Here is a 25,348-nt window from a genome sequence, read left to right as displayed (position 1 = left end):
TCTTACCTTTTTTTAAGTGGGACTAGTGTCTCCATTGGAGAGCAGGGTTGCAATTTTTCACGAAAAATAAAATCTTGAAATTTCATGTAAAATGATATTTCAGAGAACTATGAAAAATAATGAAAAATATTTTTCTAAATTAAATGCAAAATTAAATGGATTTCATTTTGCAAAAAGGAACCACTAGCATTGCAATGTTGCTAAGATTGTGCAACTTCTATTGTCTTGGAGGAAAAACCCGATTATCCATAATAGTTTTTATTTTACTTGCTAAAAGCTGCAAATTTAAGACAAAAATTACCACCTAAATTTCATGGTTTTTCACGATTTCTGCAATTTTATTGCAAAAGATGAAGTTGCACAATCTTAGCATCATTGCAATGCTAGTGGTTCCTTTTTGCAAAATGCAATCCAAATGAAAGGCAACTAGTTTTTGATTTTCGGTGCTTTTTAGTGCGCCGTGTTGCATACCCAGGCCCTGAAAATATGTTTCTTATTTTTCATATTTTTCACAACTTCGTGACATTTCATGAAATATTATACGGGAATTTTCAATATTTCATATTTTTCATTTCACTCGTGCAATCCTGTTGGAGAGTGGCATACCCAAGCGATTCGATCGAAAAATGCACCACGATTTGGACTGTATTTTGCTATTTGGAACTATAAATTCTGGCTCCTCTGGAAAAACACTTATGTGCATAAGGAAACTAATGGCACATACGTTGTTTTTAAACCGGGCTAGAATTTATAGTTCCAAATTGCAAAATGTAGTCCATTTAATCGACGTCGATTTATTGCAATATTTTGGGATAAAAAAAAGATATACAAAATAATTTGCATCGTCTCAATATTGACATTGACGCTTTTTTCACTTCAGCCAATAAAGATAACCATTTGTCGCGCTGCAATTCTTAATCCGTCCAGTTTAGTCCATACCTTTTCATTCAAATTCTACTGCGTCATATAGATAGGGCAGACGACGCCTCAGGCCGGCGGTGACATTTTCTCCTGCGATTATTTTTTCACGGCGTTTTGACTTTAAAGTGGTCGTCAATGCTCATACGGATGCACGCAACATTAACCGCCCACCATGACCTGGATCTGAATATATCGGTGTCCATTACTGTTCATCTATTCTTTCCCATTTTCACATCCCCCGCTTAGTTGCGTCACCGCCTGGTCACAATATTGCATCATCTCTCTGAATCGGAAGGATACACTGAAAAACAATGATCGGCGTTTTTACCAAGGTCCGTCGGTACCTTTATCATCTCACTTTTTTTTGCCAATTATTGGTAATTTTACAAAGACAGACTGGTAAACTTACCTAAAATCGGTATTTTTACTGTTTTTTCAGGTAAGAATACCACTTTTATTGGTAATCAATTCCCGGTAACTTTGCCATTTTATCTCGGTAATTCTACCACAGCCGATAAAAAATATTGGCGTTTATACGGGGGTCCAGTAAAATTACCGAGAAAGTTCAATAATTTTACCGAGCTTTCTCGATGAAATTACCAATTCCATAAATGGTAATTTTACCAAGAGAAAATTGGGATCAAATAGAACCCTGAATTCTCGGTAATTTTACCCTTTTCTTGGTAAATACACCGAGATTTTTTTTTAGTGTGATGCGGCTTGGTTCCTTTCTGCTAAACGCGGTCCAAACGAACGGCTATGAATAAATTCGGCCCGAAGTCATCGGAACTATCTATAGAACAGGAAGAAAATAGCGGACAAGAAAAGCTTCCTGTCTGCCGCTCCTCACTCGAATTAAGAACAAATCTGACGTCCGAGATCGTCGGGAAGCCATCGCGACTGCGGGGGAGGGGAGGTCATGGAAGGGTCCGGCATTTGGGGAACGTGATTGGAAAGTGATAAACCCCGAGGGACCCCTCATGGGCGACCCCTAACAGCACGTGACTCCTCAACCTCCGGTGTACAAGTGGTCGCCGCTCTGTTGGTATGAAGGCGCAAGCACACCTCGGTATGAGCCCCGTCGCTCGTATGATATCACGCTCTCCGCAGCTCAAGTGGGGATGGAGTTGCGTTCTTTGCTGTGTCTATGTTTCGTGCGTCGGGGATTGCATGACTTTTCGTATTCCGCCGCTGCGAACGGCGGAAATCTTTTGCGTCATTGTTTCTTTGAGAAAGGAACAGCCACTAGTTGCTGCGGTTGTATCATACTGCCGCACAGTGCGGCATCCTTATGGACGGCGCGGACAAAAATCGGTGAAAGACACTTAACTTTAAATAATGAAGATAGTAGCACCTACATAGGAAAAACCTTTGGCACTATCAAAGTAAAAAACTTGCGGAATAAGAAAATGTTGTACCTCAGGATTTTTTGCGTATTTTTCGAGAAAAGTTCATTTGAAGTTGGCAACCTCGAATTAGCCCTATTTTAACAATGTAAAAGCAACGTGAAACACCCAAAATCATGAGCTGAAAAACGGTGACTCCGCGAGTTTAAATATTAGAGCCGAACACAGAGCGGAGCGGTACGCGCACTGGCGCCTACAAACCTAACGGGATACTTCACGCATTGCGTAATGCGTGAAGTATCCCTGTTAGGTTTGTAGGCGCCAATGCGCGCGTAGTGCTGGATACCCTCGCCCGACGAGCCGCACAGAGCGGCATCCTTATGAACGAAGCGGACAAAAATCGGTAAAAGACACTTAACTTTAAATAATGAAGATGGTAGCACCGACAATACCGACATAGGAAAACTTTTTAGCACCATCAAAGTAAAACACTCGAGGAATAAGAAGATGTTATATCTCAGTATTTATTGAGGATTTTTCGAGAAAAGTTCATTTTACGTTAACAATATAAAAGCATCTTGAAGCACCCAAACTTTAACTTTAAATATCTCTGAATGTCGCACAAAGTCGCAAGATCTTTTTGGTAGAATTGAAATTGAATATCTGAGGAATGGCAACCACCCAGAGCATTTTGCGTTTCAAGCGAGAAATCTACATTTATAGTTGACGTCTTTTTCCGTGTATTTCTTCTGGACCATAGATGCTCGACCCATTTCCCGCCCACTTTCAACCCAAATTTGAAGTAGTTTTAAGCGAAAAATTTGAAAATGAACCATCACCGTGAGTCAGTATTATCTTTAAAATGACAAACTGCAAAAACATATTCAGATGTCGAGTTGCTAATGTTTGATTTTTGTCCACAGAGGGCCGCACTGTGTGCCGTGGTAAGAAAGAACGCCGCACAGCGGATCGAGTCAATAGGAGAGGTTGGACAAAATTTGGAAACTTTAAACGCTTATAACTCCGTTTATACAAAACTGTGAGGTTTTAAAGGTGGTTCCACTGGTTTCCCCTATTAGGGAGCATCCCTCCTAAATTGAAATGTGACGAAAAAAACATCAAAATTTGCAGGTTTAGTCAAAAATTTCGTGCCCGACCTCTCTGATTGACTCGATCCACTGTGCACCGTGTGAAAATTCTAGAGTTGCCAAGTTTTCTTCGATAAAATGGTGATTTTTTTTAGGAAAGTTATAAATATTTGGACCGAGTTCAACAGAAAGGAATCAACCCACATAAAGTTGAAACTAAGAAAAAGAGGTTTAAAGTTTCATTTCTCCATAAGACTCAATGTAAAAAATAAATATTAACCCCTGCTAACACCAAATAATTCTTATTTCTCGACTTTGAGTCATTGGCAGGGGAATATATATGACTAGTGAAACTCAAAAACATTCTTAACTCAATTTTTTCGAAAATGTGGGTTGGTCTCTTTCTGACGAACTCGGTCCATTTTTCCTTAAAATTTTCAGGTTTAGGCGAAATCGCGAACAAAATCTATAATAAACTGGAAGAAAAGTATGCACAAGCTTGCAAAGAAATTCTTATTTTATCAAAGGAAATTTGGCAACACCTTAAAACCAGCACGGCGTTTTTCCTTAGCATCAAATATTAGTCAAAAATTCTGACTTACAAAAAAATTTCCGATTCTTCTCCTAATTACAGAATGCAGATAAGAAAATTCATTACGCCTCAAAGAATGACTTCTCTATAAAAATTTGCATCAAATAAAAGTATTTTAAACGATTTTTAGCTCCTGGAAGAACATTTATCTTGAAATCTGCAGCATGTCTTGAAATAATTTTGTTTTTTTAAATTAAAATATATGTAACGCATTTGTAGAGGAAGAGAAAGGAAGAATTCGTAGATTTGATAAGATATGTTTCCCAAAATATTGAAAATTCGTGATTTCTTCGCCACATTTTAAGACATGCTGCAGATTTCAAGATAAATGTTCTTCCAGGAGCTAAAAATCGTTCAAAATACTTTTTTGATGCAAATTCAAGATGCAAGAGAAGTCATTCCTTGAGGCGTAATGAATTTTCTTATCCGTAATTAGGAGAAGAATGGGACATTTTTTTGTGAGTCAGAATTTTTGACTAAGTTTTGATGCTAAGGAAAACCGCCGTACGGGTTTTAAGGCGTTGCCAAATTCCCTTTGATAAAATAAGAATTTCTTGCAAGCTTGTGCATACTTTTCTTCCAGTTTTATGATAGACTAACCGCTGTGGCTCGCTTCGCTCGCCTCGCGTCTAGCCATCGTGATTTCGTAATCCGTCAAAATTTGACTATTTGCCTAGGCATTAGATGAAATGCCTGATTTGACTAATCGCCTGCTACGTATGGACTACGTTAAATAGGAAAGAATCATGTCACATTTTAGTTTAAAAAGGAGTAAGGAGTAGGATGTAGCTGAAATAGCCGCAAAATTCGTCGTTTCTCTAACGTAGGGCGTATCTGTATTTCCACGTGAGCCAGTGGCGTGGCGTGCTTTGCGATATATCAATTGTTAAGCCATTTAAACCTATGGAATCGATAAAAAGGGTGTTCGCAGCGAACACCCTAATAATCGATTCTTTGCCATAGGTTTAAATGGCATAACAATCGATACATCGCAGTTCACGCTACTAACGTGAGCCCCATTGAACATGGAGTAATATGGACAACAGCGGGCCGATTATTGAAACCGATAGACAAAGAAGCCATAGGGAGTATGGAGCTATTCTATTAGTTGACATGGTTGGTTCCTATAGACTAAGGAAGAAAATTATAGACTAACTGTCGGGTCTTTGATGGGTTGCCGTTAGTTGATTATCATGACAGCATTGAATCGTTCCATAATTTCAGCTACTTGTCATTTTTTTCGAATTTTAAGATCGCCTTTCTGTTGTCACGAGTCTAAAGAATTCATGTACCAAATTTGACAAAGAAATCCAACGTAATGAAGGTAGGTTTTTTAGAGAAAAAATATCGCATTCGAGTGCAGTTTCGATATCAGTATCGAACACCGGGAAAAAAGTGAAGTTGATTTATCATTCTGGATGTAGAAAAAGTGTGCGAGTAGGTACCTAAAATATGCTGAATCACCCGCCATAGCAGTTAGTTTTACATCCTGGCATTGCTAAAGTGACTGCTACAGCGGGTAATTCAGCATTTTATAAGTTCTCGCACACTTTTTTTCACACCCAGAATGTTAAATGGATTGCATTTTGCAAAAAGGAACCACTAGCATTGCAATGTTGCCAAGATTGTGCAACTTCTTTTGTCTTGGAGGAAAAGCCCGATTATCCATTAACAGTTTCTATTTTACTCGCTAAAAACTGTAAATTTCAGACAAAAATTACCATCTAAATTTCATAGTTTTTCACGATTTCCGCAATTTTATTGCAAAGGATGAAGTTGCACGATCTTAGCATCATTGCAATGCTAGTGGTTCCTTTTTGCAAAATGCAATCCAAATCAACTTCACTTTTTTTTCGGCGAATGCAATATTTTTCCTTCGAGAGGAGGTAAAATGAGGAGTGTAAGCTGTAACCGTGTATAAAAACTCTAATGCGAAAACATCGATAAAAACTGGAACTCTCGCGCTATGATTTGGCCGTCGGGCTTGGAGGGAGGGCGAACTACTGCCGGGGCTCGGCGTCGGAGGCGTTGCTCGGGTGCGCCCGTTTGGCGCCTATCGTGCTCGCCAGGGACTTCCAGAACTTGGCGTCCTCGGCGTTGGGGTCCTCGGCTTTGGGCGCGGGCGGGGGCTCGCTCCGCTTCTGGACGCTCGGCTCCTGGGCCTCGTCCTCGTCCAGCGGCGAGAACTCCCGGTTGAGCCGCTCCAGGTTCGACTCCCGCTTCTCCGTCGCTTCCCGACGACCGCGCGAGACCCAGAACTGATCAACCTTCTCCTCCGATCCACCTAGAAACCAAACGATCTCGTTGAAAGGATGTAGGGAACAGTCTACGGGAGATAAAGACCCTGCGGGTTGATTATTGAAACTTATAGACAAAGCTATAGACAAAGACGAAAAAAGGGATTTGGAGGGATCCCATTGGTGGAAGCAGGTGGTGGCAATGGACAAAGGAGGTAGGTAATAGACTAACTAACGGCAACCCACAAGAGACCCGACAGTTAGCCCATCATTTTCTTCCTTAGTCTATAAGAACCAACCATGTCGACCAATAGGATTGCTCCATACTCCCTACGTCTTCTTTGTCTATCGCTTTGTCCGTCAGTTTCAATAATCGGCCCGCTGGTCCATAGGTGGTGTCAACTAGACTGCCGTGCTCAGGAAAAACATCGTATGAATATTCGAGAGTTGCCAAATTTACTCCGATAAAATGTTCATTTTTGAGAAAAGTTATAAATATTTTTCCTTTAAATTTTCAGAATCTTTAGATGAAATTGTGAACAAAATTATCTGAAAAATTGGGAGGGAAATATTCATAAGTTTACCAGAAAATTCGCGTTTTATGAAAGGAAATTTGGCAACGTCTGAAGGCTCATACGGCGTTTTCCCTTAGCACGGCAGAAGAGTACCTTTATAGGGCGAGAGTATGGTCACTACGGTTACCACCTCTAATTGGCTCAGCCATCTCAGACTGAATGGGGTCTTTTAGGACCTAAAAATGACGGACGCTGTAGAATAGAGATGTTGCATGTGTGAGGTTTTTGCGTTTTGACCATCGATTCTTAGGTATGTAAAAAGTTTGCGAGAAACACGATGGTGCCACTGGTTTTCTCTGAAATTATCTCCTAAGCTCAAAAAAAGCTCTCAACTTGAGGCCAAAATGGAGGGGATATCCCACGCTATCCGGAGAGCCCCCCTCTACATCAAGACAAACTCTCCATGCAAAGATAGGGAGCAAATACATTGACAGGGCTGCCACTTTATTTGAGGACTCTAAAACTGACAAACGGCATCACTGCTAATGTATTTGCTCCCTATCTTTGCATGGAGAGTTTGTCTTGATGTAGAGGTGAATTCTCAGGACAGCGTGGGATATCCCCTCCATTTTGGCCTCACTTTGAGAGCTTTTTTTGAGCTTGGGAGATGATTTCAGAGAAAACCAGTGGCACCATCGTGTTTCTCGCGAACTTTAACGTAAGAATCTACAGTCAAATCGCAAATTCCTCACACATGCAACATCTCCATTGGCTCAGCCATATTAGGGGCCGTTCAAGTATTACGTAACGCACTTAGGGGAGAGCGAGGCTCTGTGCCAGCGCTACGGTGCGTCACAAAGGGGAGGGGAGAGTCAAGCCCAGCGTTACGTGACAAATTCGAGCAGGGGAGGGGGGGGGGCTTGGAAAAAAAAGTGCAAAAAATTGAAAAACTTGCCCTCCCCGAATAAATGAATACTCTCACTCATATTCGTCGCTCCTCTAACATAAGGGCGTATCTCGATTTCCACGTAACCCCTTTTCTCAATGTTACGCTATGCTTCCCAGCAGAGCTCGTATGGAAACAGTACGCCCTTATACGTCAGAGGAGCGACATATACAGTCATTCTCTCCTCATGAAGGTACACGTATCTCAGTTTGTGAATTTGCCGCCAATAATTGGACTGCAGTTTGCAATTTGGAACTATAGATTCTGGCCCGGTTTAAAAACAACGTATGTGCCATTGGTTTCCCTATGCACTTAAGTGTTCTTTCAGATGAGCCAGAATCTATAGTTCCAAATTGCAAAATGCAGTCCAATTTTTTTTATCTTGCTTCAAGCTGACTTTTTCTTGATACAAGAAAAATAATGCTTTGGTTAAGCAAAAAAATAGCTTATATTAACCAGAAAAATTCTTGATTTAAGAAGAAATACTTCTTGGCGGCAAATTTAAGATTCTTTTTTTTTCAGTTTATGCAGCATGAAAATATGAAAATCTGTTTGATATGTCAATAAGAAAGAACTGAGTCGAGGTGCCAAGCAATCTCGGCGCTTCGACTCAGTTCTATCTCGTTGTTTAAACTTCAAAAAACAAAAGGAGGAGAGAGAACGACTATAAGCCTCTGTTTTCACTACTATAACTTTTGATGACGTCAAAAATACAAAAAGTAGAGGCTCTGGGTGAGAGAGAGAGAGGTGGAGAGAGATGAGCTAACCGAGCAAGCAGAACACCGCATTCTTAAAATAAAATAGTGCTGTTTTGCACCCTCAGAGGTGGATTTGTTTTTCTGCGAGAGAAGCTGCTGGTTTTTTTTAAAAAAAATCTTCTCCCTAATTTAGTGTCTTTTAATCCTGAGATAGGTACATGAATATTTTTCGAAAAGTTGCATACACAAGAATATGCCCTCAAGCGCTTCCTGCAAACAGAATTAAGTCTAGAAACAATTAACTTTCTTGCTTCCCCTATTCTCTGTCTCTTCTATAAGGCCCAATGTTGTGAAAGAGAACTCGCATATCTCATTGTGTTATCTCTTAATATAACATTATACCCAAGAAGAAAAAACTTGACTTCATCCAAATTTCCTCACATAATTCAATGGTTTCAAAAATGGGGCTATGCAATCTCTGTTCAAAATATTGCTGATTTTTATGTGTTATCAGAAGAGCAATCAGCGAAGTGTATTGTTGCAATTCCCGAAAGTTTCCTGATAAAAAACAGTTTTCGAGTGGGAATATAGCAACAGGAAGTGCAATTAAGTTCTTTTCTCTAAAAAACGACGATATTTATGGTTAAAAATGTATAAATAGTAATAAATTAATGACAAACCGGAGTATTCCGAAATGACAGTTATTAAGCTATTAAACTTTCAGGTGAAGACAGCCCCAAGGATACGCGAATGTTTCAATTGCTTTAGATAGCGTCTCGGAATGCAAATGAAGATGGCACTTGAAAACGTATTCTCCTGTTTGCAACTGATCAAAAAACCTCCAGCGGTCCCAAGATTATTTCTGGGTACCATTTTGTACCTCGTCTTTCCAAGAGTATATGTTGAGGCTCTCCAACATACATTGGGTAGTTAGCGCTGAATGGCGTGTCACAGCATGAAGCAAGTCTCTGCTGCCGCTTTCGCACATTAAACCTGTGGAGAAGCAAAATAAAAAACACGTAACTCTTGAACTATAGAGTTGTGAGACAGTTTAGGACAACAACAGCAGAAGTTCTGCCGTGCTAAGGAAGAACGCTGTAAGAACATTCGAGAGTTGCCAAATTTCCTTCGATAAAATGTTAATTTTCAAAGGAAGTTATGAATATAAGTGAAATTGCGAATAAAATTATTTAAAAAATTGAAAGGAAAATATTCATACGTTTACCAGGAAACTCGTGTTTCATCAAAGGAAATTTGGCAACGCCTGAGGGTTCATTCGCCGTTTTTCCTTAGCAAGTCAAAGTTGGACTTGACTTAAAAATGACAACTTAATTGTGAAGAATGATCCAGACTATCCGATTATATATTGAGCTACATTTTGTATCCGTCACTATTTGTGGTTCATTTCAGAAACCACGTAAGTGTCATTAGATTCCTTTTACAGTTAGGTATTTTTGTGGATGAAGCGAAAATAGCGGCTCTTAATTGCAAAATGTATTCTAATGTTTTTCAACCCTTAGATGCCCAAGTTGGGTTGAATTGACCCGATGATCGCCAAAAACTTGTGGCCCACGGGTTGTATGAGGTCGATACATACGAGTTTCAGATCAAATGCATCGTGATAAATGAATCATACATCAAATTGAAAAAAAAAAGAATAATAAAATCGAGTTTAACTTTTCCCACATCTGAGCGACAACCCACAAGCATTATAGAGCGGAGCATTGCAAGTTCACGCCTCGCGCCATCGCGCCTTCAATTTTGTAGATGCAACACGGGCATCCATTAAGTACGAATAGTTGTATCTCTGCGCCGTTGTCGACATGCGTCCTTCCTCTGGCTATATTTTCATATTGATTTTGTGTCCAACTTTCATATTTGTACTCGTGCTTCAAGGACTACGTAAGCAACACAGCTAACGGTAAGAGGGATTTATTCAGGCCTCGTTTCTTTAATTCTTTGCCGAATTTGAGCGACACCTCATTGGCGGGGTAGCGCGGAGCATTGCGATTTCAAGCCTCTCGCCTTTAATTTTTTTATGCAACATGGATATCTATTAAGCACGAATAATTGTATCTCTGCGTTGCAATTTGAGAAAAGTTAAGGTTAAGTTTGCTCAAAATATGCTACTATGTGTCCAAACCAACAATAATACTGAAAAAAAAAGAAAAAAAGTTTAGGGATCTCTAATGCGCCCTAAAGAGTTCACGTCTAAAAATTGGTATTTTGGCGAGAGTTAAATCGTGTCATGAATTTTTTTGTTTTGAACCGACCACCCCTAGAAATTCCGAATCAGGTTGACTATCTCTTTTGTAGGATTTACATAGGTATGACAGATTAGTTGGGAGGTGAGAAAGCGCTATTATGTTACCAAAAAGGTGAAAATTTCAAAAAAAAAAATATATTACTTTCAGAAACATAGCAATACCATAGATAATACTTCAACAACTATCAAAATCAATGCATTTAAATAATTGTCAATTTGACCAGGGACATTGCGTGTAAAAAAGCCTTGGGCATCTAAGGATTAAGTTTCAAGTAGAATCAGCCTATACCTCCATCTTCCGTTGCCTCATAACCTTCCATATAGATTGTTAGCATAGACTGTAACGTTGTAAGTTTCCATTTATGTTTTATTTATTAATTTTTTTTAAAGGAAAAGCATGCAATAGTTTTTACTGAAATTTTGAGAATTTTCCTCACTCATTCTATGAAAATTACACAGAAATACAAGGAAGTACCTATTTTGGTTAGTTTTTCTCTTTCTTGATAAAATAATCGAAGATTTCGAAACGTTTGCAATTGAGGTACGCATTTTCTGGCACCGATCACACGGATTTTTTAATATGTGATTGTTTTTCAGCTTAATTTTAATTTTCAATTCTTTTAGCGGTTGATGATGATCAGGGTCACCGGCCGAGAAGTCGTGCGTTAATTTATTGTGTTTTAGCCTTGTTCCCCATGAGTTTTCATTTTTTGTTTTCATATCTCTGTTAATATAAAACTGGAGGTTTAAAAATGATCCCATTGGTTTTCTCGTACAGCATCATTTCAAAGTCTTCCCTAACGTTAGAATATGACGTAATAAACATCAAAATTCGCTGGTTTAAAGGATACATTCCTGAGGCGAGGAGCCACCCTGCTAAAAATGATGAGTACAAATGAGTTATAGAAAGTCAAAGTAATATGAATAGAATTTCAACTCATGTGAATAGAATTTCAACTTATGAGAACAGAATTTAACTCATATTATGAGCAGACTTTCTCCGTCCGGTTTTCGCCAACCTCTGTGACTGGAGATTCCAACTCATATGACTAGAGCTTTCAACTCACATGAGTTCAGCGTTGAATCTACCGTGTTCGATATCTCAGAAACTAGTCACCGCATCAAAAAGTCATAAGGACACAATGTTTTTATTTTTCGAATTCACATTTTATGTCGGTGTCTCCTGGTCAGAAACGCAACACTTCTGAAAACTGGAAAAAATTGAATTCTTATGAGTTGAAATTTTCTACTCTTACAGGTAGAATATTCTAGTGATGAGTCGAATTTCTTCTCATATGAGTGGGATTTCTACTCATATAAGTAGGAAGTTCTACTCGTGCGAGTTGACGAATGGAGATGTTGCATGTGTGAGGAATTTGCGTTTTGACTATTGATTCTCATGTAAAAGTTCATGAGAAACACGATGGTGCCACTGGTTTTCTCTGAAATTAACTCCCAAGCTCAAAAAAGCTCTCAAGTTGAGGCCAAAATGAAGGGGATATCCCACGCTATCCTGAGAGTCCACCTCTACATCAAGTCAGATTCTCCATGCAAAGATAGGGAGCAAATACATTGCCACTTTAATTGAGGACTCCAAAACTGAAAACACGGCATCACTGCTAATGTATATTTACTCCCTATCTTTGCATGGAGAATCTGACTTGATGTAGAGGTGGACTCTCGGAATAGCGTGGGATATCCCCTCCATTTTAGTCTCAACTTGAGAGCTTTTTTTGAGCTTGGGAGTTGATTTCAGAGAGAACCAGTGGCACCATCGGGTTTCTCGCGAACTTTTACGTACGTATCAATAGTCAAATCGCAAATTCCTCACACATGCAACAACTCCATTATGAATAGCCTAATCGTCATTTTTAGCAGGGCAGTCGACCCGTGGGTGAAACTTCTAAATCTGAAATAAAATTTAAAATTTAAAACTCACTAGTCAGCGAAATTACGAAAACCGTCCTCCGACGCGCGTTTCGACTCGTTGGATCATCATCAGGGGAGTCGCGCCCTGATGATGATCCGACGGGTCGAAACGCGCGTCGGAGGACGGTTTTCGTAATTTCGCTGACTAGTGGGTTTTAAATTTTAAATTTTATTTCATTTTAAACGTGGCCTAGTCTGGTACTTTTGAAATTTTTTAAATATTCTAAATGTGAAACTCACCATTTTTGGATGTGTGGTATGAGAGCCTCGGGATCCCTGTCGACAGCGAGGAGGGCCTCCATGGGCGGGCGGCTGTGGTGGTGGGTGTCGGGGTCCTGGTCGAGGGTCCGGCCGCGGTTGCCCCAGAAGGGCGGCTGCTCCTCCTCGGACTGGAACTCGCGCCCGCGGTTGGCCCAGAAGGGGGGCTCCGACTCCTCCGAGGAGCCCCCGCGGCGCCCGCGCGTCGGCCAGAACGAGGGGTCGATCTGCCCCCGCAGCACCTCCCGCACGTCGCTGCGCCCCACCCGGGCGTCCCCCGACGTCATGCACACCTGCAACGTGTCCGTCTAAATTACAGTTAGAGTCCCTTGGTCGAGGCAACTCCTCTCAAAATCAAGCTAGAACAGGCTCTTTTTAGTAGCTCTTTCTATATATAAGAAAACAAATTACACAGCGGGCAACAAGGCTGATTTTCAAGTAAATATCACCAGTACACCAGTATCACCAGTATCTATATTATACAGCTACAAGCAAAATCTTGGAAGCACTATTTCTGACGAACTACCGGACCGATAAGGATGATCTTTACATGTATGTCATCTGTAGTGGATGTAGATGTGCAAAAAATTATGAAACCCCGAACTTTTAATGTTGTAGAGCTTTTAAAGCTCATGTCACTTAAGTCCAATGTTAATAGCGTGAGAGATATGTCGTTTCCGCTAGAAACTTCAAGGTGTGGGATTCTACCTGAGTGACTCGAATGAACAATAAAACAATGGAAAAGCTCGTGAAGGGCTCCTCATTTGAAGAATTGAGGAACGGTGCATCGCTCAGGGTTCAAGGTTCAAGGTCCAAGGTGTAAGGTTTAACTCGATTTTTCCTGCATTCTTCCGTCTTCGATTTGTGGCATTGGTCAATTCACTTGATTGCTGAATTTCTATTAATATTTACAGCAGATAAACAGCAGCTACAAAGTGAGAAGGCAGGCGCTGCGTCGCGTCGGGACGGACCAAATATTATTAATTCTTAACGGTCGAAATCCGATTTTTTTTTTTTTAAATCAAGTATTTAAAAATAACATAATAAATGGAAATTTCTCCAGTAAGTGGACTGTGAAATTATGTACATCCAGCTATTCCTCATCATTTACAAATCTGAGTGTTACGTCAAAAATTTTGAAATCGATGCAGCTCGAACACAAAATGGTACGAGGGCTGTCCCAAAAGAAACCGGACTTTTGTCATAGAGGGCGAACCGAGCGTCGTAATGAAGTTTTCTTGGGCTTGTTTGAAAGCTGATAAGCTATTGGAGATACTGGTTTTTACAGAATGCAAAAATTCGTCTTGGTAAGGAAACTACACGCTTTGGAATAAAGGAAAGTCAAACTCGAGTTGCGATTTTTGTCTTTATTTCAAGAAAAATTTAGATACAACTTAAAAAACCCAGGTTTTAAGTTAAAAACTTCGTTGCTCTCATTCAAATGCTTAAAAATAAGGAAATTAACATTTTAAGCAGCTTACCAAGTCATCACCTATCCCCTCCAAAATACTCGCCAGCTTTGTCGATGCATTTTTGCCACTGTTTCTTCAATTGGGAGAAACACTGTAGGAAATCCTCAGGTTTGAATGATCGCAATTCCTTCAAGGTGAAACTGTCAATCGCGAATATTACAATGGTGTTCTGAGACGATTAAGCGAAAATGTCCGCAGAAAAAGGCCTGAGCTTTGGAGAGAGAATTCCTGCTTTCTGCATCACGATAATGCACCTGCCCATGCATCCCTCCAAATTGGCGAATTTTGTGCAAAGAATGCCATGAGTGTCCTCCCTCATCCCCCTTATTCACCAAACCTGGCTCCGTGTGATTTTTTTTATTTCCACGACTTAAATCTACCTTGAAAGGTCGACGTTTTCAAACCATTCCGGAAATTCAAGAGAACACCTTGAAGGAATTGCCATCATTCAAACCTGAGGATTTCCTACAGTGTTTCTCCCAATTGAAGAAACGGTGGCAAAAATGCATCGACAAAGCTGGCGAGTATTTTGAAGGGGATAGGTGATGACTTGGTAAGCTGCTTGAAATGTTAATTTCCTTATTTTTAAGCATTTGAATGAGAGCAACGAAGTTTTTAACTTAAAACCTGGGTTTTTTTAAGTTGTATCTAAATTTTTCTTGAAATAAAGACAAAAATCGCAACTCGAGTTTGACTTTATTCCAAAGCGTGTAGTTTCCTTACCAAGACGAATTTTTGCATTCTGTAAAAACCAGTATCTCCAATAGCTTATCAGCTTTCAAACAAGCCCAAGAAAACTTCATTACGACGCTCGGTTCGCCCTCTATGACAAAAGTCCAGTTTCTTTTGGGACAGCCCTCGTATATTAAAATGGAAGAACATTTTTGCCTAAACATATGCGTATAGGGCCCGCGAAGCGGGCCTGAGGGCGCGAGGCGCCCTCCCGGGGGTTGGGCCGCGTAGCGGTCAGGGGGCAGGGCCCCCTAGTTATCAGTTAAGGATAAAACAGTGAAAAATTGTAAAAATCTAAAAACGCAGTACTTGACTCTACCTGCCAAAGCGAGAACAATGTTGTTATCAAATGTTACAAAAATGTGATAACAACATTGTTCTTGCTTTGAAAGGTACAGTCAAGCACTACGTTTCTAGCTGTTTACCAATGTTTTACTGTTTTATCCATCCGCGGAAGGCTGAGTTTTCAGCCGACACGTTTTGGCGATATATTTTGGCTATTGAAAACTAGCCTGCTTATTACCCACTGTGCAATTTGTTTTATCATTGTATATCTTGTCACGGGCTGCAAAGCATCAATCATATCTTTATAAGGTTTCAGGCAGGCTGATTATTGAAAGTGATAGACAAAGCGATAGAATAAGAAGACATAGGGAGGATGGAGCGATCCTATTGATGTTATCATGTGGCTGCAACGGAATAAGAAGGTAAGTAATAGACCGACTGGATTACATTTTGCAATAAGAAACCACTATCTCTGGCTCCCCTTTTGTTTTGTTCCAGCAATGAGCCAAAAATAGTGGCTCCTTATTGCAAAAGAGCCGTATGCAAAAACGAAATTTTTCGCCCCCCCACTAAAACTTATTCAAACTTCGTCTACATACATACGAGTCGCTGTTATAGCGCTCTTTGGCGCTTTGCGACACCTAATCGCCACAAAGCTCGGTCTTCCCACAGGTTATCAGGGAGTTGACACTCCCTCATCTCACTTAACACCCCCTGTCGCCAACCTCTCACTGGGCGTCCCCTACGCCTCCTCCCAGGAGGAACCCAATCAAGCATCTTTTTTGGCAGCCTCTCTTCCGTCATCCTATTGACATGACCATACCAAACAAGTTGTTTGGTCATGACGTCGAACACGATGTCATTTTCGACTTCCATTATCTGACGCACTCTATCATTACGGACCCGATCTCTCCTAGAAATTCCTGCCGACCTTCTCCAGAAATCCATCTCCGTTGCTCTTAGCATATCCTGTGTCCGTTTCTTCAGCTGCCAAACTTCACATCCGTATGTTAATATACTTTTTACTACAGCGTTGTATATCCTCTTCTTGTTATCTTTGGAAATCCGCTGATCCCAGAGAATTCCATTTAACATCGCTATAGCCTTCCTTGCTAAGGTGTTCCTTTCCCTGATAGCTTGATCCGTCCTTCCATCCTGGGTCAACCGCACTCCCAAGTACTTGAAGTGCTCGCAGCATTTGATCTGCTGCCCATCCTCCAACTCAATTCTTTGCTGATCACCACCAAAAGTCATCTTCTCAGATTTGGATATGCTGACTTCCAAACCCCACTTCCGATATAAACTTCGTCTATCAGTTACTAATACTGGAGCGCTTCTTTCCCCAAATTTTCAGACCCCCAAAAAATTTTGGGGGGGCGCTAGGGGGGGTGGAAGTCAAAACCTGTGACCCTCGATATCTTTCGAACGAAACAAGATATTGAGGCCCGGTTTGGACGAAAAATCGTCTAAAATTGCATACTTTAAGATTCTAAAGGTCAAAATCCCAAAATTAAATTTTTAACTTAACTTATGTGCTTTTTTTCAGTTTTTGAGGAAAAACAATTTCTTTTAAACAGATTAAACTGAAATTTCACATTTTTTGATTTGAACCAAAACCAGTTTTTTAAATTGTTCGTCTTTTTCCGCATCCAACGAGTGGTCGTATAAGCTGGAGAACCGAACGGTTCCGGAGTTATGATCGATTGAAGTTTCCGCTCAACGCGCGCCGACCGATTTTCGCGCGCAAAAAAGTCGGATTTGACTGTTATTAAATCAGATTTAATGTTCAAACTGAGCAAAATGCATTATTAGGGACCCTTGAGGGTCGCTGAGTCCAGAAATTACAGATACTTCCAAAAAATTCACGTTTTTAAAATTACAGCTCCGTAGCGCTATTTTAGAGGCCCACTGAGCGCCGACCGGCCGCTCAGTGGTCCTGTACGGAGCTGTAATTTTAAAAACGTGAATTTTTTGGAAGTATCTGTAATTTCTGGACTCAGCGACCCTCAAGGGTCCCTAATAATGCATTTTGCTCAGTTTGAACATTAAATCTGATTTAATAACAGTCAAATCCGACTTTTTTGCGCGCGAAAATCGGTCGGCGCGCGTTGAGCGGAAAATTCAATCGATCATAACTCCGGAACCGTTCGGTTCTCCAGCTTATACGACCACTCGTTGGATGCGAAAAAAGACGAACAATTTAAAAAACTGGTTTTTGTTCAAATCAAAAAATGTGAAATTTCAGTTTAATCTGTTTAAAAGAAATTGTTTTTCCTCAAAAACTGAAAAAAGCACATAAGTTAAGTTAAAAATTTAATTTTGGGATTTTGACCTTTAGAATCTTAAAGTATGCAATTTTAGACGATTTTTCGTCCAAACCGGGCCTCAATATCTTATTTCGTTCGAAAGATATCGAGGGTCACAGGTTTTGACTTCCACCCCCCCTAGCACCCCCCCAAAATTTTTTGGGGGTCTGAAAATTTGGGGAAAGAAGCGCTCCAGTATTAGTAACTGATAGACGAAGTTTGAATAAGTTTTAGTGGGGGGGGCGAAAAATGTCGTTTTTGCGTACGGCTCTTTGGTTCAACTATCGTCAGCGCGTGACCACGTGAACGTGAAAGTGAACCACATGAGACCCGATACTAAGTCCACTGTTTTCCCTTTTACAATGTATAAGAGTCACCTGTTTCAACCAATAGAATTGATCTATTTGCCCTATGCCTTCATCATTCATTGCTTTCTCTACCAATTTCAACAATCAGAGCCTGCAGTTGATTCACAGAGAATGGACCACTAGACAAGGGGCGAATTTAAACATTATGACAAATGTTTTCTCATTAAAATTTCATGCAGAACACGATTTAAAAAAAGAATCATTAAAAGTGATTTCTAACCAAAATATTGAGGTTTCCGATACATAAATTCAAAGTTTCCATTGGAATTTCCTTCGAGGTTCCTGAAAATTGTCAATTTTGTAACATTATACCAAGTGGTCATTAAATCTTCCTCAACCACAACGAAAACTATATTGGTCCTTATCCCATGGGAAAGAGCTAGTTCGAGAGATACCTATGAACACGGCTGTGTATTATTCCCTTTTTCTTTAAGAGGAGATTTGGCGGGTTGATTTCACAGAGATCAACAAAAGTATTTATTGGTCGACTATAAACAAATCAGCAGCATGTGGCATAGTGCAAATGATTTTCCAATAGTCATTTTGTGTGCAGAGGCGGATCCATGCAGCAATATGGCAACACCGGCTTGCCCCCATTAAGCCTATGTTAAAGAATCGATTCTTATCGGAGCAACTGGCCCCTCCAAGAATCGATATATTTCCATAGGTTTAAATTGAGAAAAGACAATGTTGCCAATTTGCTGGATCCGCCAATGCTTGTGTTCCGCGCAGCAATGACATTTAAATCTAGGTCATGGGCACTCTTTCTACTCTGTGGTCCCTGAGGAAACTACGCTCACTCGATTTAAACGAAATTTTGAGAGGCTCTAGAAATTGCGATCGAAGGGCGAAGGTTTTTTTGGAGGCTTGAAGATTGAGCTGTCTGATTTGCTTAACAACCTTCCCACATGAGACCACGTGTCACCCTATTTTACTCTCGCCTTTTGCGTCTCAATTACTCCGCACTTGATTTTGACCAGTTTTGAGTTTTATAGTTGGATGCGGATTCCTCGATTGAAGATTGAGTATCCAATATTTGTTACATTGCTTCTGTTCAATGCAAAAACATGAAAAATAGATGTCTTGGAAATAGATTGTTTTGACCCTGTAACTCTTGATTTATTTGGTAGTTTTTTAACTTCGTCTATTAATCTACTATTAAAGGGAATATTATACTAAACCATCGAGATGTGGTTCACATTTACCTCAAGCCTGTTTCTCTTTTGCAAAAGGAACGAGTAAAATAGAATTGTTCTTCTAAATTGTGAAAAATATTTAAGAAAATCTTTTTTTACACATCATTACTTGTGTTATTTGAGTATAAATAACATTCATTTTTTAGACATTAAAAATTTCCATATGTGACCGTCCAATGTAAGCTCTTTAACTCAAAAAACTTAAAGTTGATTTGTAACACTGTTTAGAGAATTTTGTCGTTTTCTATAAAAAAGACCCGGAATGTCAAACCAAATCGAGCTTACAAAGATTTGAAGCTTGCAGCTGAAACTTATTTTCTTGAAAACCGAAAATGATTTAATGTAATCAAATACACTAATTATTTTCAGAGTGTGACTAGACTCGACTGGTAAGTAAATCAAGCAGGTGTGTAGAATATACTAGAACCTGCGATATTCATCTCTCGGGTGAACAATGCTGGGTGAAAATTTCAAAACACTGCACATAAATCCCACCGGTTCTGGCATTTCACATCGAAGATGGTAGATGTTTTATTTGAAGCATATCTACACGCTTGAAGGCGCTTGGTACGGTCAGAGACAAGAGACCCTCCACTCGTATCTCGGCTATTGTGGAAGCTTTTACTTTCGAGACTTCAACAATTAACTGTTGACTTACCTACATGGTTGATATTTAACAACGTGTTAGCAGTTTCATTTTGCAAACAAGCCAAAACAAGTCGAAGTTTGGGAAACTTGTTTGGCTCATGACGTCACCCGAAACTCATCATCCTCCATATAGATAGGTCAACAGCCGAAAAAAGAGTGATGACTGTTGCTCCCTTATAATTGGAAGTATTTCTGTCAAACCGAACCAAGCGCCAATTTGAGTTCCTTTTGAGGAATTTAGAATGCCGGATAGCGCGTTCTGTCAAACGGACCTAAGCGCCATGGAAAAGCATTGCGAGTATAGGACGGAATGAGCCCGGCGCCCGGTTCCGCCGCCAATCCGAGCCCCCCTCTACCTTCCTCCCCCGATGGCGTTTAGTTCCGTTTGACAAGGAATCGTTGAATCCCCGAAAGTAAAAGTTTCCACCTGTCGCCAAGAGGCCAGTGGAGGGTCTTTTGTCTTTTGGATACGGTGCGCGCCAAGTATTCCTCACCTCCATGCTTATGAGAAAGTGATGAGGAGCGCTGGAGAGACGTTTGTGTGGTCAAAAAAAAGAAGATTAGGTAAAAGAATTCTGCCGTGATAGCGAAGAGAGCCGTAAGTGCAAACATGAAGTTTTGAGAAAATGGGCTCAGTAGTGTCTGAGAAAGGAGCCTTCCCTCTTTGTCAAATTGTCACTCATAGTCCGAAGGGCTCCTTATAGGAATCGTTTGGATGATGAAAAATCGACCGATTTTATTTCAATTACATAAAAAGGGTATTTCTCGTTTTCTTGTTTAGCTAGTGTTAGGCAAGATAGCCGTAAATACTATCTTCTGCATGCTTTCGTGGTTGCGTTTTGGACACACAAGAAACACATTTTCAGGTTAGAAATTGGCAGAAAAGGGTGGCACTTTACTTGAAAGCACTGTTTTTATTGGCTCTCTGGAGGCATAATGTCACTTACTGCTGTCTTGCCTGAAACTACGTCATTTTTTGCGCACTCGCGGCTTTCGCTCATGTCTCGTTTTCATACAAATCAGACGAATTTTGCTATTTTTATTTCAGTGCTATCATTAAAATATGATTAGACGAATTTTTAAGAAAACATGATTTCGAAAATTTGACACTTACTGCTCTCTTCGCTGCCACAGTAGTATTTTTATGCTCTTCTCGATGCACGACGCCTGTCGTACATCGGCACAAACAATCAAGGAAGATGAGAACTACTCAACTTCGCCCGTTTGAATAAAAGCGCCAAACACAGTGCAGTCGGCGTCTAACCTGTAACGAAAAGTAGCGCCTACAAGACCGAGTGAATACTTCACGCATTGCACCAAACACAGTAAGGTAACTCGGGTAACTCGAGATTAGAAATTCGCTGAAGAGGGTGGCATTTTACTTGAAAGCACTGTTTTCATTGGCTCTCGGGAGGTATATTGTCACTTACTGCTGTGTTGCCTGAAACTACGTCATTTTTTGCGCATTTACGGCTTTCTCATTTGTCTCGTTTTGATACAATTGATACTTTCGTATATTTAAACACGTGAATCAATGTAGAGTCTTGTGTAAACCATTTCCATCGATTATTGTGTTCCGATGTACTCGTCTTACATATGAGGGGCTTGGAGGACAAGGCGCATACGTGCAGTTTTTGCTGTTTCGAAAAATATGTGTTTGAAGTTCCGAAATTACACACATCCTCATGGTAAAGAGAAAGTTCAAACTGACTTTTTGATGCTTAAAAAATTAAATTTTGGAGCTAATTTCTCGCAGAATAGGCATCAAGATTAGTCTTACTTGAAATCATTAATATCTCAGTTCGTCGTTTCTCCCACGAAAGAACGTATCTACATTTCAATGTTGCCAAATTTCTCCACACAAAAGCAATTTTAACCGCGGATTCTTAGGAATTTCAAACTGAAAATTTCACGGATTTTTTATCGCGATCTTATACGAAAATTAGACAAATTTTGGACAAAAATTGCTCAGATATATTCTTGTGAAAAATCGAATTGTTTGAGTAAATTTTGCAACCATGGAATAGAGTTACGTTCCTTCGTCCGAGGAGCGACGAATTCTTTCAAAAACTGCACTTATGCGCCTCGTCCTCCAAGCCCCTCATCTGTGAAAACATGAAGAGCTAAACTTGCGACGCTGCTATTATCGTCATTGTGACATCACCGAGATGAGATACACTGGTGAGATGCAACCGCCTTCAATTGACGAGGTATACTAAACGCGTTCCCCTGAGTGTAAATAGTGGCATCCTCGACGTAGGAGTCTGACTCTGACAGTGGCGTGGCATGCTTTGCGATCTATCGATATTTCCCCATTTGAAGCTGTGTTAAAATCGATTATTAAGGTGTTCGCTGCGAACACCCTGTTTATGGATACTTTTCTTTAGGTTTAAATGACCGATCAATCGATGTATCGCAAAGTGCACCAAGCCACTGGTCTGGAAGCGCATTCATTGTCGTTCTTCGTTCAGACTTTTCCTTCAAGAGGAGATTCTACATGATAATGCACCTACAAAAAGCACAAAACGTGAATTATAATTACGAGAATTTTGCGGATTATTTAAAGGATTGTTCCTTTTTGTATTTTTCGTAATGGCGAATCATCGCAATTTCTTGCTAATAGTTTTCTTTCAATTGTTACCGTTGGATTTTACTTGAGGTTTCTAAAAACTGTGTCTCTCTTGACCAGAATGTAAACCATATGGGGCCTCCATGTGAGGCAAGAAGCTGTTAAAGGAACAACCACGAATAAAGTCCTCACTGCGTTCTACATATTTCAGATAGTTAATCCGCCCCAAGTATATGAAAACACCAGAAACTAAACCGGCGCCGGCGTCAGAAAGACCCGAATCCGTCGGTCTGCCAGCAGGAGCATTGAAAATAGACAAAGCGATAGACCTCGAGTTATTTGAGAAGATTTATATGAGAGAGGACATAGAGGATATGGAGCAATCCTATTGGTCGAAATGGGTAGTGCTTATAGACTAAATGTGTAAGTGATGGACTGACTAAAGGGTCTCTCGTGAGTTGCCTCTAGTTAGTGTATTACCTACCTCCTTTGTCCATTGCAACCACCCGCTTCCACTAATAAGATCCCTTCAAATCCTTTTTGTCTTTTTTGTCTATAGCTTTGTCTATCAATTTCAACAATCCACCCGCAGGTGAATGGACACTCGCGAAGGTGATCCGCCTTCAAACTTTAGGATATACCAAACGCGTTCTTCTGAGTCAAAATAGTGGTATCTCTTGCTTAAAAGGAGCTCCAGGTATGGAAATATCAAAAAGGCCTAAATCTGTATGTCTGACAGGTGACTGAACACTTGCAAAATTGATCCGCCTTCAAACGACGAGGTATACTAAACGCGTTCCTCCGAGTCGAAATAGTAGTACCTATCGCTTAGAAGGCGCTCCAAGTATGAAGATATCGAAAAGACCCAAATCTGCCTGTCTGTCAGGTGAAAAAACACTCGCGAAATTGATCCGCCTTCAATCGACGAGGTATAATAAACGCTTTCCCCCGAGTCGACATAGTGGTATCTCTCGCTTAGAAGGAGCTCCCAGTATGAAGATATTGAAAAGACCCAAATCTGTCTGTCTGTCAGGTGAAAAATCACTCCCGAAATTGATCCGCGTTCAAATACTTTAAGGCATACGAAACGCGTTCCCCTGAGTCGGAATAGTGGTATCTCTTGGTTAGAAGGAGCTCCAAGTATGGAGATATCAAAAAGATTCAAATCTGTCTGTTTGTCAGGTGAAAAAACACTCCCGAAATTGATCCGCCTTCAAACTTTAAGGTATGCTAAACGAGTTCTCCCGAGTCGATATAGTGGTATCTCTAGGTTAAAAGGAGCTCTAAGTATGGAAATATCAAAAAGACTAAAATCTGTATGTTTGTCAGGTGAAAGAACATCCACGAAATTTATCCGCCTTCAAACGACGAGGTACACTAAACGCTTTCCCCCGAGTCGAAATAGTGGTGTCTCTGGATCGGAAAGAGCTCCGAGTATACAGATTCCGAATCACAGGGCGAAAACTAGAGTCAAAAAGACCCAAATCTATAAGCTGATTGTTGAAATTGGTCGCTCCATGCTTTCTATGTTTTCTCTGTCTATCACTTTGTCGATCAATTTCAACAAACAGCGAAGGTGGTCCGCCATCAAACTTTAAGATATACCAAACGCGTTCTTCCGAGTCGAAATAGTGGTATCTCTTGCTCAGAAGGAGCTCCAGGTATGAAGATATCAAAAAGACCCAGATATGTCTGTCTGTCAGGTGAAAGAACACTCGCGAAACTGATTCGCCTTCAAACTTTAAAGTATACTTAACGAGTTCTCCCGAGTCGAAATGGTGGTATCTCTTAGTTAGAAGGAGCTGGAGGTATTGAGATTAAACGGACTCACCTGGTGGAAGGCGGTGGCGAGGAAGACGACGAGCAGAACGGGAGCCATGCTCGCGCTCGGCTCGAGGAGGGAACACATTTTGAGGCGGAGCCGCGGGACCGGCACCGTTAAATACCCGGGTCACCCGAGTGGGCTCGGCGGCTCGGCTCCCGTGAAAACACACGGGAAATCACTAGATTAAATTGAAAAAAAAGAAAAGGAAAGAAACGAAACGAAAAGAAAGAAAAAAGCGGTAAATAAACATATCCGGGTCGCGACGGATTCCGCTTAATGTGCTCTGATTGGCCGCCAGCCGCGGAGCCCACCTTCCGTTTTTGCGCCCCGCGTTTTCTTCGCGCTCCGCCGCGTTGCCGATCCGGAGGAATTCGCCGAAAGTTCACGAAAGTCGCTTCGAGAACGGACGTTCACTGACAAAGGAAATAGTGTTCTGCAGGTTGATTATTGGAATTGATAGACAAAGCTATAGATAAAGAAAACATAGGGAGTATGGAGCGATCCTATTGGTTGACATGGCTGGTTCTAATAGACTAAGGAAGAAAATGATGGACTAACTGTCGGGTCTTTAGTGGGTTGCCGTTAGTTAGTCCATTATTCACCTCCTATGTCCATTGCCACCACCTGCTTTCACCAATAGGATCCCTCCAAATCCCTTTTGTCGTCTTTGTCTATAGCTTTGTCTATCAATTTCAATAATCGGCCCGCAGCAGGTTGATTATTGAAATTGATAGACAAAGTGATAGACATAAGGCGTAAGGAGCGATCCTATTGGATGAAATGGGTGGATCCAATAGACTAAGGGAGAAAATGATGGACTAAGATTAACTATAAGATCTCTCGTGGGTTGCTATTAGTTAGCCGATTATCTACCATCTATGTCCATTGCAACCACCCGCTTCCATCAATAGGACCCTCGTATATCCCTTTTGTCTTCTTTGTCTATCAATTTCAACAATCAGCTCGCAGATTTGGGTCTTTTTGACTCGAGTTTTCGCCCTGTGATTCGGAATCTGCACACTTAGAGCTCCTTCTAAGCAAGAGATACCACTATTTCGACTCGGAAGAACGCATTTAGCATACCTTGTCGTTTGAAGGCGGATTAGTTTTGCGAGTGTTCATTCTTCAGGCAGACTAACAGATCTGGGTCT

At 40.6% G+C, this 25,348-nt stretch overlaps 1 protein-coding gene across 2 annotated transcripts; it reads right to left on the bottom strand.

Moving 5' to 3' along the window:
- Window positions 1-5,855: 5,855 nt before the first annotated feature.
- On the bottom strand, window positions 5,856-24,360 carry LOC109039214 (uncharacterized). 2 transcript variants are annotated; one of them, XM_019054608.2, is made up of 4 exons: window positions 24,204-24,360; window positions 12,779-13,089; window positions 9,224-9,336; window positions 5,856-6,231 (listed from the first exon to the last, which is right to left on the bottom strand). In XM_019054608.2, exons 1-4 carry the CDS (start codon window positions 24,279-24,281, stop codon window positions 5,948-5,950), a joined length of 786 nt encoding a protein of 261 aa, XP_018910153.2. In that variant the 5' UTR covers window positions 24,282-24,360; the 3' UTR covers window positions 5,856-5,947. The 2 variants fall into 2 exon arrangements, with proteins under 2 accessions (XP_018910153.2, XP_018910152.2); XM_019054607.2 differs by having other exon boundaries at window positions 12,779-13,104; window positions 24,204-24,322.
- Window positions 24,361-25,348: the final 988 nt, after the last annotated feature.

Source organism: Bemisia tabaci, chromosome 9, assembly GCF_918797505.1.
Source record: "Bemisia tabaci chromosome 9, PGI_BMITA_v3".
NCBI lineage: Eukaryota > Metazoa > Arthropoda > Insecta > Hemiptera > Aleyrodidae > Bemisia > Bemisia tabaci.
This window is presented reverse-complemented; position numbering and strand designations above follow the sequence as displayed.

What these genes read in the sequence shown, in the direction of transcription:
- LOC109039214 (XM_019054607.2), bottom strand. Translation starts at nt 24,281, where the DNA reads ATGTGTTCCCTCCTCGAGCCGAGCGCGAGCATGGCTCCCGTTCTGCTC. An exon ending in TCGCCACCGCCTTCCACCAG is followed by an intron (nt 13,105 to 24,203) that starts GTGAGTCCGTTT and finishes ACTGTAATTTAG; the next exon opens with ACGGACACGTTGCAGGTGTG. An exon ending in ATACCACACATCCAAAAATG is followed by an intron (nt 9,337 to 12,778) that starts GTGAGTTTCACA and finishes GCTTCTCCACAG; the next exon opens with GTTTAATGTGCGAAAGCGGC.